The sequence below is a fragment of the Canis lupus genome, chromosome 2 (genome assembly GCF_003254725.2).
Source record: "Canis lupus dingo isolate Sandy chromosome 2, ASM325472v2, whole genome shotgun sequence".
NCBI classification, from domain to species: domain Eukaryota; kingdom Metazoa; phylum Chordata; class Mammalia; order Carnivora; family Canidae; genus Canis; species Canis lupus.
In genome coordinates this window covers 58,060,708-58,078,103 of record NC_064244.1, presented here as the reverse complement: position 1 = coordinate 58,078,103, position 17,396 = coordinate 58,060,708, and the positions used below count along the sequence as shown (strand labels likewise).

The 17,396-nt window shown below is 40.3% G+C and overlaps 1 protein-coding gene across 1 annotated transcript in view; it reads left to right on the top strand.

Moving 5' to 3' along the window:
• The window catches only part of NUP93 (nucleoporin 93), a 108,455-nt gene that overhangs the window by 11,841 nt on the left and 79,218 nt on the right, over positions 1–17,396 (top strand). The window contains exon 2 of the mRNA XM_025446941.3: positions 7,725–7,917. Coding sequence (XP_025302726.3) covers positions 7,739–7,917 — 179 coding nt within the window. The 5' untranslated portion in view covers positions 7,725–7,738. The remainder of the gene's footprint in view (positions 1–7,724; positions 7,918–17,396) is intronic.

Genomic DNA, 17,396 nt, shown 5'->3' with positions numbered 1-17,396 from the left:
TTTAGCTAGTAAGTGAACATTGTAGATTCAAACCAGGAGATTCAAAGTCCAGTCTTCTCTTGTTTACCCATTCTGTGTAAAAAAATAAAAATAAAAAAATATATATGTAGATGTTACTTGTTTTACTGTCACATTATAACTTTCAAAAATAATTGGTAAAAGGAATAACATTGTTATATATTTTGAAGAGAAAACGTAGAACTAGCACTAGTTATTTCCTCTGAAGTATATAGCCCCCCCCCCCCACAGCATCCATAAAAACATAGCAGTGCTAAAAGTGCATTTTTTAGATTGCAGGGTCTTTATAGTTGGAAGAGATAATATTTAGGTGTGTGGTAAGATTAGAATTTCATAATGACTACTTATAAGTATTGCTTGAGTGTATTGAAATTCTGCAGGGAAAATGGTTGGTTTCAATTCCCCGGTGAAGTTAGTGAACTGAGAGAGATTCCTTCATCACTGAAGGAAAGGCAGTTAGATGTCCTTGCTTTATCTTTTGTCTCTTTGCTACCTCTTTGTATTCCTTGGATAACTGTATTGATAAGGAAAAGGAAAAATGCACATGGGTTTGATATGTTTCACTGTATTTGAAAAGGGCAGAGAGTTCTTCTAGCATTTTGTGAATTAGGTCAAAAGAATATTTCCTGGATAGATTTCATCATTTACAAAACAGATGTCTTCCCCCAAATGTAGTCTCTAAATAAACAGTTTAAAGAGGGAAGGGGAATGACAATGGGCCTGTTGTGTTAATCTTCACAACAATGTTTCCACTGCTCAGGTCTATGGTAGGTGGCTCTGCCAGTGGCACATAGCCAATAAGCGCTGAACCAGGATTTACTTACCAAGTTTAACTCAGATATTCTAGGCAAAGTTAGGAGTTGATGAACTATATAACCTATAGGCCTGAGAAGCTAACAAGGATTTTTACATCTTTAAATTGTTGGGGAAAAAATTCAAAGAAGAATATTTTGTAGCAAGTGAAAGTTATATGAAATTCATGTTTGGCCGTGATTAAAATTGTATTGGAGCACAGCCATGTTCGTTTGTTTACATATTATCCAGTTTCAAGCGCAATTGTACAGTTGCAGCAGAGAACCACCCCAAAAAGCGTAAAATAATTTGCTGTCCAGCTTGCTGATCCTTGCCCTAGGATGCCAGACTCAAAGATTAGAAGCTGGAAAAGAGTTTGGTAGACAGGTTTAGGAAAGATGGCTGTGAGGCTCTTTCATACAGTCCTTTGTTTTTTGTCAGCTTTGAGGCACTGAAGGTGATAATTTTTATAAGTATATCCTGGAAGTCACATGGGCTTATGTCAAAGGAACTAGTGCGTGACAGGCATTTCTGAGATGACCCAGTGGTCTTTAAATCCCTTAGTGGTTCCCCAGCTCGGTAGCCCACAAAGCCCTGGGAAAGTGGGAAGATGTGTTCTACTTGTGGCTGGTGCTTTAGAAGAAAAGACACTAATGAACTAATAATTAATACCAGAAAACAGATGTGTAGACATTTTAATACAATAAGCATGAATGCTGTAAGAAACTAAGAATCAGACCATCTGCAAAATCCTGAACGGGCCACTCTGAGAATACTGATGTAAAATGGTCTAGAAGTGTTGAGCAGTTTGAATATTTAATTACCCATTTGCAAGGGAAAGATACTCTTGGTGTGTTTCCTTCACTCTCACATTACTCTGCTTCACCACCACAGTGCTTCACTTTTGACACCCAGTGTGTGGGTTTTCCACACATTAGGCAATTCTCAGATTCTCTCTACACCAGCTGGCTATTACAGTTTAACTCACTTCTGACACTGTGTACCTGGAGATTAGCATCAGATCTCCCTGGCTAAGGGTTCAGTCCCACAAGACTCTGCACAAACCCCCCCCCCCCCCCCCCCCCCCCGCTTTGAGAAGGCAGTCGCAAGGCCAAGTTGTCACCTGTGCTTCTGACCCACTGGCTGTAGGTCGGAGGTTCCCACAACCCTCTTTTCGGGTTCCATTAGTTTGCTAGAGAGGCTCGCAGAGCTTAGAGAAACATTTACTTATGTTTACCAGTTTATTATAAAGAATACAGATGAGCATTCTGATAGATACATAGCATGGGGTCTGGAATGACCCTGAGCACAGGAGCTTCTGTCCCTGTGGAACTGGAGTGTGCCACTTTCCAGCATGTGGTCACCAACCTAGAAGCTCATCATATCTAGTTGTTGAAGAGTTTTGTAGACCTTGATCTGTAGTCCCCTTTCTCCTTCCCAGAGGTTGGTGGCTAGGGCTGAGAGCTCTAACCCTCTGATCATTTGGTCTTTCTGGTGACTGGCCCCATCCTGAGGCTATCCAGGCTCCCATCCCACTCCAAGTTACCTCCTTAACTTAAGCTCAGATGTGCTCCTAGAGGGGCCCCTTGTAAGTTACAAAAGACTTGCAACTTCAAGGATATTCCAAGGAGTTTAGGAGCTTTGTGTCAGGAACTGGGACAAAGACCAGATAAATTTTTTATTATACTACACTACTCTTTCCTGGCTTGATTAAATATTTAACATGGTTATATTGAGAATGAAAATCACCATATTTTTTATAATTAAGACACATATTAGTAGTAAGTGAACTGAAATTATTTGTATTTTTGCTCTGCCTTTTTATCTTGTTCATTTCATCCTATATGCAATTTGGACATTTTTTTTTTCACCCTCTCTGTGTGCCTAGAAGAGGCAGTTTTTGGACACAGAATGACAGTTGAGTGCCGACTAATTTGAGGAAATGGGAAGTCTGTTCAGCCTTTGATTTTAGCTGTAGGTAGAAGCTGTCTCTCTAAAGCTGTGGGCTTTAATTTTTTCTCTGGTTAATTTTCTCAGCATCCTCTATGTACGGTGAAGAGATCTGGATCACAGGAACTTTGTACTAAGCATTCCTTATATCTAACATCGTGGGGTGTCCTACTGGAGCTTCTGAAAAGCCATGGGTTATTATTTTTCATTTTGGGAGTAACTTTTTTATTGAAGTATGATACACAGAAAAGTGCATAAATCATGAGTCCAGCTCAGTGAATTTTCTCAAAGTGAACACACTGTTAAGCAGCACTGAGCTAACCCCCCCAAACAAAACAAAACAAAACAAAAACCCAGAAAATTACCAGCTTCTCAGAACTCTCCCTTCTGTCACAGTGTCTGCCCCTTCCTCCCCCCAGTTGCCAGTCTTGTTTTCTAACAGCAGTGTGATAACCTTTACCTTTCATTTTAAAGCTTTTGGTTGCCGGTGTTTGAGGAGGTCTGTGGAGGCTCAGTGGGACTTTTGCTAAGTGACATGGGAGAGGTTTGATGCCCAGGGCCTTGGTTCCCTGTGATGCTCTCTGAAGCACCTCTCAGTGTTTCCAAAGGCCTCTTACCTCTTACTGTCAGGCTCAGTCATTGATGGCAGAGCCCTAGTGCTGTCCTCTTTCCATCCAGCCCCAATCTTGTTGCATTGGCTGTTCCACATTCCACTTCTGTGGGTCCTTCATGTGGTTTCTTCCTGGCTTCCTCCTCCATAGCTCACCAAGGGTACACCTGGCATCCAGTCTCTGTCTTGTGTCCTGGTCAGATTTACCAACAAAGTTTGGACTTAAACCCCCTCGCTGCCACCCCAGTTCTCTCTTGGACAAAGCTAGTGAGGTTATTTTCATGATGAACTTTCAGTATCTGAGGTCAAAACTGATAAGTTCGTTGGTTTAATTGTGGTTAAATTGATATTTATTTTGTAGAGGGGGTAAAAATTGTCCTTTTATGAAATTAATCATAAATTTAAAATTTTTAATGAAATGGGATGATGACCTCATCATGAAACTTCAGTAATTTTTTTATAAATTAATTTCCAGTGGGTGAGTTATAATGTAGGACAGATCCAGTTTTTCCCATGTATTGTATTAAGTATATAGCTTTCTCTCAGACAGACATGGAACAAACTTATTTTGTACTCTGAAGTTGTATAATGAAATTCTTTCTATACATATACTTATTTATTCTTTTGATTTGAAATTCTGTTCACCTGAAAACTAGGCCTTTTTTTTTTTCTTCTAAAATACCACTGGTTTTTGTCTGGATATTCAGAGGGAAAGTACTAGTCTGGACCAAGTGTGATCTGAATTCATGCCATTTATACTGTCACTGCCTTATGCTGTGCAGCCTCAGAAATGTTAAGTATCAGTTGGTAGTCGGAAGGGAATGTTTTTGCTCTGGTCTTTGCTTGCCAGTGGGTGCTAATTTGGCAGGAGAGTGCAGGAAGAACAGACTCTCCACAAATGGAAGAATAAAATTCCTATTCATTCAACAAATGAGCACCTACTATGTGCCAGGTGCTGTTCTAGAAGCTTGGGATATATCAGTGAATAAAACACACAAAATCCCTGTCCTTGTGCAGCTTACATTCTGGCATGGGTTACAGTAAGGGAGATGAGGGAGTGCTGGGGGTGGTTGCAGGTTGCACTCTTAAATATTTTGTTCTAGGTTAGAATCAAAGGCAAGATGACAGTTCAGCTGAAACAGAGAAATCAGTCAGGAGCGTATCTGGGAGAGGAGTGTTCCAGATAGAGGAAACAAGGAGTACAAAGGCGCTAGAGCAGAAATGTGCCTGAGTCATTGGGGGGCTAACATGGAGGCTCCAGGGTGACTGGAGCCCAGGAAAGGGAAAGGAGGCAGGGCTGGAAATGAGTCCAAGTCCGGGAGGTAAGAGGAGGTGAGGCTGCTTCTGTAGGGCTTTGCTCTGTACAAGAGGTTTAGGCAGAGGAAGGGTTCTTTGAAAGGATCACGTGGAACGTAGGAGGCAAGAGCTGAAGCAGGGAGGCCCAGGGTAGTGACTTGAGTGGGTAGATTCTGGGTGCGTTTTGCGGGTAGATTTGAAAGGCACTGTTGGTCCTGGATTAGTTGTGAAGGCTTTCAAGGATTTTATCCCAAGCAGCTGAGTAGTGGTGGCTCCACACTGAGAAGACTGAGGAATGGGTTTTGTTGACAATAGAGTTCAGTTTTGGGCATGTTAACTTTAAGATGGTGTTTAGAGATTCAGCTTTTATTTTACTGTAGTCAAATAATTCTGTTAACTTTAAAAAAAATCTTATTTATTGGACCCTATTAAAGTAAATCGTGATTTTTATTTTGCATTTATTATTTATATTCAGATTCATTACTCTAAGTCTTTGTGGGGGCAGGTCATTTGAGAAGTTGAGCATTTCTTTTGTCTGAATTTGTCTGGCATGGATATGAAATGTTAGATGTATTTCTTTCTTGTTTTTTTCCTTCTTTTTTAAACTTAGAAAAGTTTGTTTTATTCAGTCCTTTATTCAAGGAGGCCTAAAATTTTCCTTATGAAAGAAAGTATTTCCTACTCCTTAGCTCTGTTCATTATTTTTATCTTAGAGTTAAAAGGGGTAGGGGGAAGAGGTAGTATATTACTTTTCTTTCCTTTTTCTGGTGAGTGACCATGTTTCTGTTAGTAGAATGTTACTGGCCCTGTTGGTTTCTGAGGAAAAACATTTCTCTATCAGACAGGAGCTGTGTTGTTTAAAAATACTAATTTCTTTCTTCTTCTGTCCAAGAGAATACTCATTCCTTGTCCTGCCATCCTGATATTCCCACAGGTAGAAATGGCCAGTTACAGCCTCATTCTACTGGGTCAAAACAATGATTATCTAGAAATTTTAGGAAAAAGTTAGTGTGTATATGACTTTTTGTCTCTAAAGATTAAAGAATACCAAAGTGTTTTTGTGTTTACCCCAGCTGAACTATTTTTGTTTTAACCTGGTGCCTTTACCTTTAAAGTTAATGTCAGTTATCTATCTATCTATCTATCTATCTATCTATCTATCTATCTATTTATTTATTTATTTTAAGTTAATGTCTTTTTTTTTTAATTTTTATTTATTTATGATAGTCACAGAGAGAGAGAGAGAGAGGGAGAGGCAGAGACATAGGAGAGGGAGAAGCAGGCTCCATGCACCGGGAGCCTGATGTGGGATTCGATCCCGGGTCTCCAGGATCGCGCCCTGGGCCAAAGGCAGGCGCCAAACCACTGCGCCACCCAGGGATCCCAAGTTAATGTCTTCTAATGTCCATTTTAAAAAGTCCTCATTCTCCTGCGCTGAATTTATGTTGATGACCATGCCCTTTTAACATTAACTTGTGCTTTGTAGCTGAGATATGTAACTATCATATTAGACCAGTGGTATTTTAAAGGTGCAGTGGGAAGGCATGGGTTTAAAACCAAGAAAAGTATGATTAACAAGAGCTACTATTTAAGGAATTTTCTTTTTTCTTTTTAAGATTTTATTTATTTATTTATTTATTCATGAGAATACACAGAGAGGAGAGAGAGAGAGGCAGAGACACAGGCAGAGGGAGAAGCAGGCTCCATGCAGGGAGCCTGATGTGGGACTCGATCCCAGGTCTCCAGGATCACGTCCTGGGCTGTAGGCGGCGCTAAACCGCTTAGCCACCAGGGTTGCCCTTATTTTTTCAATAAGTAATAATTTTGTTAACCTTTTAACAATGTAAATTTTTAAAAAAAAATTGATGGTGATAATGTTTATGTTCTGTTTTAAATAGTGGTAGAGTTAAAAACATTCTGTTGGTCAAGAATCTTATACAAGGATGGTACAGTATATGTAAGATTCATAAATGTGTAATATCTTTTAAATGGCAATACTGTTCATATGACTTTGCTCTGTCAACTGTTGGAGAAACAGGTGGTCTTGTTAATATTTATGGTCTAGAAGCCAGCTGCTATTTATATTAGTATAATTATTAGTAGCAATGGCATTTCTTTTTCTTTCTTTTTTTTTTTTTTTTTTTAGAGAAAGGGTGAGGGAAGGGCAGCGGGAGAGGGAGAGAGCAGGCTCCTGGGCCAGATGAGGGCCTCAGTCTCATGACCCTGTGATCATGATGTGATCCAAAATCAAGAGTCACTTAGCCACCCAGGTGCCCCAGCAATGGCATTTCTAAAAGTAGTAGGTATAGTAACAGTTAAGTCTAATATTCTGAATGTCATCTGTAACCAGCAGACATAGATATCTGCTCTCAGTAACCTTGTAAGCTAAAGAATGTGTGAATGGAAACATGAATTTTAAAAGACTGTCTTTTGTTAGCGAAGGAGCAAATATGTGAGAATAACACGGGGTTAGTCAGGAGACCTGTGTTCTTTTGTCCATCCAGCCACAATGCCACCAGAGTACCCTGGGTGCCTAACAGCTCTGTGGATTGGAGTTGCTTCTCCTATCCACTCTGGAGCCTCATAGAGTTGTTGAGAATCATATGAGATTAGGACCTTATAAATTGCCCCCAACCTATATGGATGGTGGGATTTTTCTAAGACAGGTAGAGGAATAGGAGGTGCAGGGTGGTGTTTCTTTAATCTCCCAGAGATTGCCACTGTCGTTTCCATTTCCTTGTCAGCTTTGAGTGTGTGTGGAAGGAGGCAGGAATTCTGGTCTGTAGCTTAATATCTTTGCATTTGGTCTGGTGGCAGGAATCAATCTTGGGGTTGTCAATATGCACAGAAATGATCTATTTCTTCACAGTCTGACTCATTTTCTCTGTCAGGCCTGTTCTTGGGCTCTGTTCAGGAACAAATCCTGCTTGTTGATGAGCTGTCTCCTTGTCTGTTTACAAAAAGTCCTTGTGTTCTGTTTAGTTTGTAACAGACTCGGGCAGCATTTAAAGCCTGTCCTCCCCTTGATTTAGGTCTCTCCTTTTCCTCCCCCATCTAGGATTTGCAACTCCAATGGATACTGAGGGGTTTGGTGAGCTCCTTCAGCAAGCTGAACAGCTTGCTGCTGAGACTGAGGGCATCTCAGAGCTTCCCCATGTGGAACGGAACCTACAGGAGATCCAGCAGGCGGGTGAGCGCCTGCGTTCCCGTACCCTCACACGCACGTCCCAGGAGACAGCAGATGTCAAGGCGTGAGTATTGGTGGGGAGGCAGTGCTGCTACTGCATGGCTCAGGGGCAGGATCCGATTCTTTCCTCCCTTGAATTAGGATACAGTCTGTGAGTAACAGACACAGCCTAATTCTTGGGAACTCAGGTTTTGTAAACGGGTCAGCAGCCTTGCCTTGTTCTATCTCCCTGCCCTCAGGTTTTACAGCCTTTCTGCCTGACCAAGCTGTGAGCTCATATCACCGGCAGAGATGATCAGGATGGGAAAGAGTGAAGAGCTTTATCACACAGAAACTTGTTACGGTAGTTCCTGATTGGGTTTGCTGATCATTGGGTCATAAATGGCTCCCAAAACTATATTAGTAAGTGTGGTTACCCAAATAAGTATGACCGTCAAAGCCAGGGAACATTCAGAAATGAGTACTCTTTTTAAGTGCACGTGGAAGAAATTGACGAGCAGCCAGTGATGAAAAGCCAAGCGAGGAGTGGTTCTATCTGGTCATCATTAGTGACCCCAACAGCTGCTGCTACAATGCCCTGGACACATAGTGCCTGCCAGGTGACCATAGAATGGGAGAGTGGGCAGCCCCAAGAGACTGCAGCTGAAGAAAAGTACTGTCTGTCTGTCCAGCCAGTGGCATCTGCTGACACACAGCATCCAGTGGGCTGTGGATTCCACAGTCATGTGTTGGGAACCCCAGTCCTGGGCTGTCTCTGGGGCTACAACCATGATATATAGACGTGTCTGCCCTCAAGGAGCTTGTAATTTGGGGAGACAGAAAAAAAAAAAAAAAACCCGTTGCTGCTTTCCATGAGAAATGTGATTTACTGTGTGTCAGAAACTTGGCTAGACTTCAGAGTTTGCTTAGTCCTCACAATGAATATTAGGACTATGTCCCCTTACAGTTGAGCAGCTAAGGCTCAGAGAGGGCAGGGTAACTGTCGGATTGCACAGCCAGTGAGTGTTGAACCAGGACTCCAACCTCGGGAGGCTGACTCCAGAGAGCACATGCTCTTCTAGCCCCAAAGGAAGGGCTGTGGGCGGATGGAGGGGTGCCGGTACTCGTGACCTCGGTGAGTCTGGAAAATCACTGAGATTCTGTGTGGGAGATGTGGGAAATTGTCAGTCGTCTGCTCAGTCTTCATTCCTTGAACTTGAGAAAGACCTAAGTGCTGATGTTTCCACGGGGATGTTATTTTGGGTTTGTAATAAATGTCACAGGAGTAAGTATAAGGGCTACATTCTTTTCCCAGCTGATCTTGAAAGCTCAGTGCTCTGGCTGCTCTGCTGAATTAGTAAAGATGTTGTAGGAATTCTTCTGTAGGCCTTCCCAGAGGTTTTTTTTTTTTTTTTTTAAATACCAGTTAGTTTTGGTTTCATTGGTATTGATAAAGGCAAATCAGGGGAACCCCAGCAGGAACTTTTTTTTTTTTTTAATACAGCTAGTTGCTCCAGTACATCATTCCCCAACACCCCCGCCAGCCTTTGGCCATATCTGCTTACTTGTCCTCCCTGCATGCTCCTTACTGCGGATTGCCTGCAGTTACCCTCAGTCTTGAGCATGCGGGCTCTGCGCTTGTGTGCAAGGATGCTGCGGGAGCAAAAGGACCGTGATGCCAGCTGAGTTGCTATAGTTATAATTTAATTGCATCAGCTTTACAGCCTATTAAGAGCAAAAAGGGAAACTGTTTTCTTGGTAACAATTATCAGTCATGCTCTCTTTCTTGTAAATTTCCATTCTTCTTCATCTCTTTCTACCTTAAATTCATTATTTTAGGGAGGAGGAAGTTGAACATTGAAAGAATGGGTATGGGGTGGGGCAAGTGCTTAAAAAAAACCAAAGGACTAATGACTGTATTTTTCCACCTTGATAGGCAGACATTAAAATGTGATGTGAATATTTTAGTACAGGGTAAAGGCAGAGGAGAGAACTGAGTAGGAAAAATTTTCTTGCATGAAATAAATTTTGGAAGAAAATGTGTCCTTAAGATTTTAGTTAAGATTAGATTGTAGATTTAAGATTGAATTGTTCTGTGCTGAATTCATTTGTTTAAATATACTTTGTTGGATTTTTCATTTTAGAGAACAGATTTGAAGGCTTTTTTGCATGTGTGTTTGATATTTTTAAACTGTTAAATTTCTTCACACATAAAGAGGGATATGCATAACATATATAAAGGTGTAAATCAGGGGTTGTCAGCCTATGATCCATGAGCCAGATCCAGCCCGCTGCCTGTTAAAGTCTTATTGGAACATGGCCACACTTATTTATGTATTGTCTGTGCTGCTTTTGTGCTACAATAGCAGAGTTGAATAGTTATGACAGAGACCGTATGGCCTGCAGAGCCTGAAATATTTACTGTCTGCCTTTTACAGGGTAAGTTTGCTGACTCCTAGTGTAAATAATAATAAAATGAATTGCACATTGCACAGTAAAGACATAGAGTATCATCAGTAGCCATGAAGCCCTCCCTGGGTACCCATTTTCAATTGTATCCCCCCTCTGTTCCCATCACAGATGCCCCATTGGATTTTTCCAGTCAGGTTCAGAAGCCAAACAACTTAAGAGTTGTACAAAGAAAAAGCCAGCATTCACTCTTCTTAACTTTATCCCCCAAGGTAACCAGGGTTATTGATCTGTTTCTTCTTTCACACTTTTCTCCATATTCATGCAAAGCATATATGAACATTAATTTGCCCAAAGTTTTACAGTAAATTATAACTTTACTTGTAGCAATACTACTAAGCAACCTTTTGAGCACTTGCTCTTTGTCAGGCACTGTGCCAAACACTTTATATGCATTATATAATATCTTCTTAAAATAACCTTATGAAATAAGTGTTATTATCTCTGTTTTATAATTGAGAAACATCAGATAGCAAATGGCCGTGCCAGATTCAAATCCAAGTTGCTCAGTTAAGACTCTCCTATTTTTATGGCACTTTTTAATTCCCAAAGAATTGTCACAGGTGTTCTCCTGACTGGTCTTCACAAGCCTTGAGAGGTGAGCGAGGCAGGGATTTTTCTCCAGATTTAACAGAGGGGGAAAAAAAACAACCAGAGGAAGAAAATTAAGCTTAGAAAACTGATGCATTTAAAATTTTCAGGCAGTAAGAGACAGATGAGACTTGACCTCAGACCTCCTGACTTTGTTTCTGCTCCCCATGTGTACTGAGGACACCTTTTGTCTTCCTCTTCTCCTGAGAGTAGAGTGTTTGACTCCAGCCTTTCTGGCTTTTTGCTCAGGAGAAGCTGCCTGGTTTATGGAAATTGGGGCAGGTAGAAATCAGGGAGCCTTTGGATTTCTCTACTCTTAAAAAGCTGGAAGTTTCTGATATAGACTTTATTTGTAAAGCCATCCCTTACCCTGGATTCTCTGTTGTTTTCCCTCAGTTCTATGTCCACTTTTCCCCATCAAATCTGTCTATGCACTGGACAATTCCTGCAGGCACCACCCACTTGGATGACTTCACTCTTCTGATTACTATAATAGCTAGTTTTTTAATTTCAAGGCGCTCAGCCCTGGTACACCTTAAAATTGCCTGGGTGCTAGGTGCATTCTCACATATCACTGGTGCAGATAAGGCACCTGTGGGACAGAATTTGGCAATATCTAGTGAATTTATCCTTTACCCAGCAATCCTTCTAAGGATCTATTCCAAAGACACACTGGCAAAAGTATGAAAGAGATGTCCATAACGATATCCATTGTGGCATTACTTGCAATAGCAAAAATTAAAAACAACTCAAACATCCATCAGTAGGGGATTAGTAGGATAGGTGTGGTACATCTTGGCAGTGGAATACTTCTCAGTAACGCTAGAGAATGAGAACGTACACTACTGTAGAATGACTCCAGGACATATTGTGTAGTAAAGTAAAAACATACGAGGTGGAAAAAAAGTGTACAGTTCTCTTATTTAAGAAAACAAGTAAAAGACAGTCAATGTTCACAATTCAGAAGACTTAATTTTATTATTAAGATATTAATACTGCCCATATTGATCTGCAGATTCAGTGGAACCCTTATCAAAATTCCAGCTGGCTTTTTTGCAGAAATTGACAAGTTGATCTTAAAATCCATATGGAAATAAAAAGACACCTAGAGTTGCCAAAACAATCTTTAAAAGGCAGAAAAAAGTTGGAAGGCTCACACTTCTAATTTCATAACTTTAAACAAAGCTACCATAATCGAGACTATGTGCTACTGGCATAAGAATAGATAATCGAGTAGAATTATGAGTCCAGAAATAAATCCATGTGTCTGTCATCAGCTGATTTTCAGCAAATGCCAAGAGCATTTAGTGTTTTTTCAACAAATGATACTGGGGCAACTGGATATCTATATGCAAAAGAATGAAGTTGTACACCTTAATTCTAAATGTAACAGACTTGAATGTAAGAGCCAAAACTTTAAAACTCTTAGAAGAAAACAGGTATAAATCTTTCTGACCTTAAGTTAGGCAGAACCTTGTTAGACATGAAACTGAAAGCACAAGTGACAGAATAAAAAATAGATAAATTGAACTTCATCAAAATTAAAAAACTTTTGTACGTTTAAGGACACTATTAAAGTGAGAAAATAGCCCACAGAATGGGAGAAAATATTTGCAAATTATTTATCTGATAAGGGATTTGATTTAAAAATGAACAAAAGAGGATCCCTGGGTGGCGCAGCGGTTTGGCGCCTGCCTTTGGCCCAGGGCGCGATCCTGGAGACCCGGGATCGAATCCCACGTCGGGCTCCCGGGGCATGGAGCCTGCTTCTCCCTCTGCCTATGTTTCTGCCTCTCTCTCTCTCTCTCTCTCTCTCTCTGTGACTATCATAAATTAAAAAAAAAAAAAATGAACAAAAGATGTAAATAGCTGTTTCTCCAAAGATGATGGACACATGGTTAACAAGCAAATGACAAGACATTCAACATCACCAGCCATCAGGGAAACCCAAACCCAAACCCCCATGACATATCACTTCATTAACACACTAGAATGGCTATAATCAAAAGACCCTCAGCCCTGTATTGAGGATGTGGAAAAAATGGAGACTCATATACTGTTGGTGGGATGTAAAGTATTGCAGCCACTTTGGGAAACAGGCGACTGGTTCCTCAAAAGTTAAACAGCATGACCATATGACTCAGCAATTCCACCTCTAGGGGTATACCCAAGAGAGATGAAAACAGTTATCCATATAAAGACTTATACATGGCTATTCATAGCATTATTCATAATAGTCAAAAAGTGGAAACAACCCAAATGTCTGTCAGCTGATGAATTGATAAATAAAATGTGGTATATCCATAAAATGGAATACTACTTTGCAATAAAAAGAATGAGCGTTTAATACATGGCTCCAGCATGGATGAACTTTGAAAACGTTATGCTAAGTGAAAGAAGCCAGTCACAAAAGATGATATATTGTAGAGCTCCATTTATGTGCAATATTTTAAATAAGCAGATTCATAGAGATAGGAAGTAGATTAATGTTCTTGTGGGCGGATGGGTGGATTGAGGGTCATGGAAAGTGATTGCTGATGGGTTGGGGGTTTCTTTGTGGGGTGAAGAAAATTCTAAAAATCAGTTGTAGTGGATGGTTGCACAGCTCTAAATATACTAAAATCCACTAAGTCAGTTAAATGGATATGATATGTACATTGTATCTTGATAAAGTGGTTTTATTTTTAAATTATTTTTAATAAAGCAGTTTTAAAAAATCAGGTGATGGAAATGTATGTACATATCCACTGGAAAAAAAAAAAGGAAAGTGTTTTAAAAGTACCTGGGATTTGCTTGAATCAGGTATGGTAAGATATGCAGACAAGAAAATGACTGTCATGAAGGAGGGAGTTTCTGTTTACAGTTGTCTAGAAATGAGGCAGGGCACATCATAGGTCAGCACGGGGTCAGTCAAGATGCTGTGAGAGCAAGGGGGAAATGTGGGCAGAAGCCTGTATTCTGGTTTCCATGGGAAAGCAAAGCAGGGCTGGGTCAACAAATTTAGGATTGCCTAGTTTGAATAACCTCAACAGGCTCTGGGGTATAGGAGCTGTCTCTAGTTGTCTTTACCTAGCTGTGGGGTGGTAAGTGGCCCATTCAAGTTGGGGTATGGGCTTTGGACTCATCAGTTTGCATTTGAAATTTGTGCTCACTGGAAGGGCTGCCTTGCAAGGTGAGCTAATTCGGAGAGGCCAATGTCAGCAAGGCTATAGTTGTCAAAGCATCAGATACAGAAAATAAAAAGGCATGATTTTTTTTTAGATTACCAAGTATATATTTTGAGGAGATTTTTAAGAAGTGAAATAAATGCTTATGAAGCAGTCAGATACCTCAGTTCTGTGGAGATACTCTTTCCAAAAACAAGCCAATTTTGTGGCTTAACTTTTCTTCAGAATATTGTTTTACATTCTCTTGAAATCACGAGTTTTTAGTGCCTGTAACTCACGTTCCATGGGATGGCTAGATTTTGAATCTGAGCACTCATTTCAATTACCAATCAGGGACAGTTTTTCCTTTTTGTTTTATATCCCCCACCTAATAATTTTTAAGCAAATCCCAGCTAGTACACTATTTTACCCACAGATACTGCCAAGTGAATCTCTAGAAACTAATTCCTTTACTTTTTTTTTTTTTTAAGGTTTTATTTACTTATTCATGGGAGAGACAGAGAAGTGGAGAAATAGGTAGAGGGAGAAGCAGGCTCCCATGGGGAGCCTGATGCGGACTCTATCCCAGGACCCCAGGATCATGCCCTGAGCCAAAGGCAGATGCTCAACCGCTGAGCCACGCAGGTGTCCCTAATTCCTTTACTTTTTTTTTCTTTTTTAAGATTTTATTTATTCAGAGAGAGAGAGAGAGAGAGAGGCGGAGACACAGGCAGAGGGAGAAGCGGGCTCCATGCAGGGAGCCCGCTGTGGGACTCGATCTGGGTCTCCAGGATCATATACTCCGGGCTGCAGGCGGTGCTAAACCGCTGCGCCACCGGGGCTGCCCCCCCCCCTTTTTTAAAGATTTCATTTATTCACCCATAAGAGAGAGAGAGGCAGAGACACAGGCAGAGGGAGAAGCAGGCTCCACGCAGGAAGCCCGACACGGGACTTGATCCCGGGTCTCCAGGATCAGGCCCCAGGCGGAAGGTGGCACCAAACTGCTGAGCCACCAGGGCTGCCCCCCCCCCCCCTTTTTAAAGATTCCTTTACTTTTAAACATAACTATAGTTCTGTATCTAAAATAAGTAAATATAATACTTTAATATCAAATTTTTAGTCTGTTCAGATATCTTACATGTTTATCAATTTGCTTGACTCAAAATCCAAATATCCCGTGTATTGTGAATCCTTGATAAATCTTTTAAAATTTCTTTTATTCAGTAAGTGCTCACTTTGTCTTTTCCCTTGGAGCTATTTTGTAATGAAGGACTGAACTCATTTGTCCTTAATTTCCCACAGTCTGGCTTTGCATACTCTCACATAGTAGGTTCCTCTTCCCTATAAGTACTATTAATTTTGTAGTTATTTCTAGTAAGTAGATTCATGTGACTTGTTTTTCCTTAAATAATTTCATTACTAAAAGTGTTTTACATACAGAAAAAGAGACAAAAGTTTAATGAAACTCCATTGCTCATCACCCAATTTGTTTCATCTGTAATCCCACTTGGATTTAGAAACAGATTTTAGACATCAAATATATCTCTAAGTAATGACTCCAAAAATAAAAACACAGCACCATAATTACAACTAAAATTTTTAAATTCGTTAATATAAAATAGTTCAGTCACTGCTCACAATGCAATTGCTTTAATAATTATTTTCAAGGTGCATTTGAATTCAGATTTAGAGGTTCATGAAATCTAAGTCTTGGGTGTTAAGAGTTGTGAGTTTTAAAATTAATATTTTAAATTGATGCAAAATATTTACATGAGTCTGTGGACAAATATATAAAATGAGGTACTGTATGTACACAAGGCGGTTCTACCCCTTTTTTAAAATTTATTTTTTAAAGATTTTATTTATTTTTGCGAGAGAGCATGTGCGTGTGTGTGCACCTGTGTGCATGCATGAGTTGGGGAGGGGCAGAGGAGAGGGAGAAGCAGACTCCTTGCTGAACAGGGAGCCTGATGCCGGATTCCATCCCAGGACCCTGGGATCATGACCTGAGCTGAAGGCAGATGCTTAACTGACTGAATCAGCCAGGTGCCCGAGGTTCTACCTTTTGTCCATTAGTTTCCATTCTATTTTTTTTTTAAGATTTTATTTATTTATTCATGAGAGGCACAGAGAGAGAGAGAGAGACAGAGACAGAGAGACAGAGACACAGGCGGAGGAAGAAGCAGGCTCCATGCTGGGGGAGAGAGAGAGAGACAGAGACACAGGCAGAGGGAGAAGCAGGCTCCATGCTGGGAACCTGACATGGGACTGGATCCCAGGTCTCCAGGATCACACCCTGGGCCAAAGGCAGCACTAAACCTCTGAGCCACCTGGGCTACCCTAGTTTCCATTCTAAATTCTTGCTTTTAGAGTTTTATTTTTTCAGGTGTTTCTGTTTTTGTTTTTGTTTTAATTTTACGGTTTCTCCTTCCTGATAAACTGTGCCAATCTACCCCTACTCTGCACTGGTACTCTGGACTTTTCCCCATCCTAGCACCGTTCCTAAGAGCTCACTCATAATAGGTCTTCCTCCTTGCTTTTCTTCCCTCCTTCCCTAAAAAGACATGATTAATACAGAAGGTAAACAAAAGGTTTAAGTAACCTTAAATAAGGTGAAGAAGATGGGAATGTTTTTAAAAATAAAATTGACTTTGGAATTGTAGAAATACATCATTATAAAACAAAATTAATATCAAAAAAGTTCTTTAAAAAGGAAAATAAATGCTTAATCTAGTAGGTGACATACCACACAGAGAGGAACAGTTCCAAGTGATTCTTAATCTGTCATCAGTCAGCAGTTGGAGGTGTTGTTACAGCTGTTTTGAGACTTTTATGTGTATAGTGTAGGATAGAGCAAATAAATAGTTATGGTGGTTATGCTGAGGACTAGGACTTTTGGTGTGGGGAAAAAGGAGATTCGGATAGAAAAACTTAGGAGGTTAACCCAAAACTTTGTGTTTTAAATTTGAATTGTAAGTATTCGTATAAACTCACCATGTAATTTATCTTAAAACTGAAACAAAAGTAAAAACTTCATTTCTAGCTCTATTTAAAGAAAAAGCCTAGAAACAGTGTAGCAGTGAGCAGGCCTAGAGCTCAGATAGCCACTTGTAAAATCCATCTCTTAATAAAACAATGGGGGCTCTTTGGAGAGTTGACTGACTCCCAAGTCTGTATAAGATGAAAATGAAACATTTTGTCATACCAGATAGAGAAGTTATGAAGTTCTACTTGAGTCATGTCAAAAGAACTCAGAAACCGCCCTCAAAAGGTTTCTACTAGCTGAAGGAGAAGATTTGAGTATCATAAGGATAGTTCCTGCAATGAATTGATACACATCAATAAGTATTTAATATGT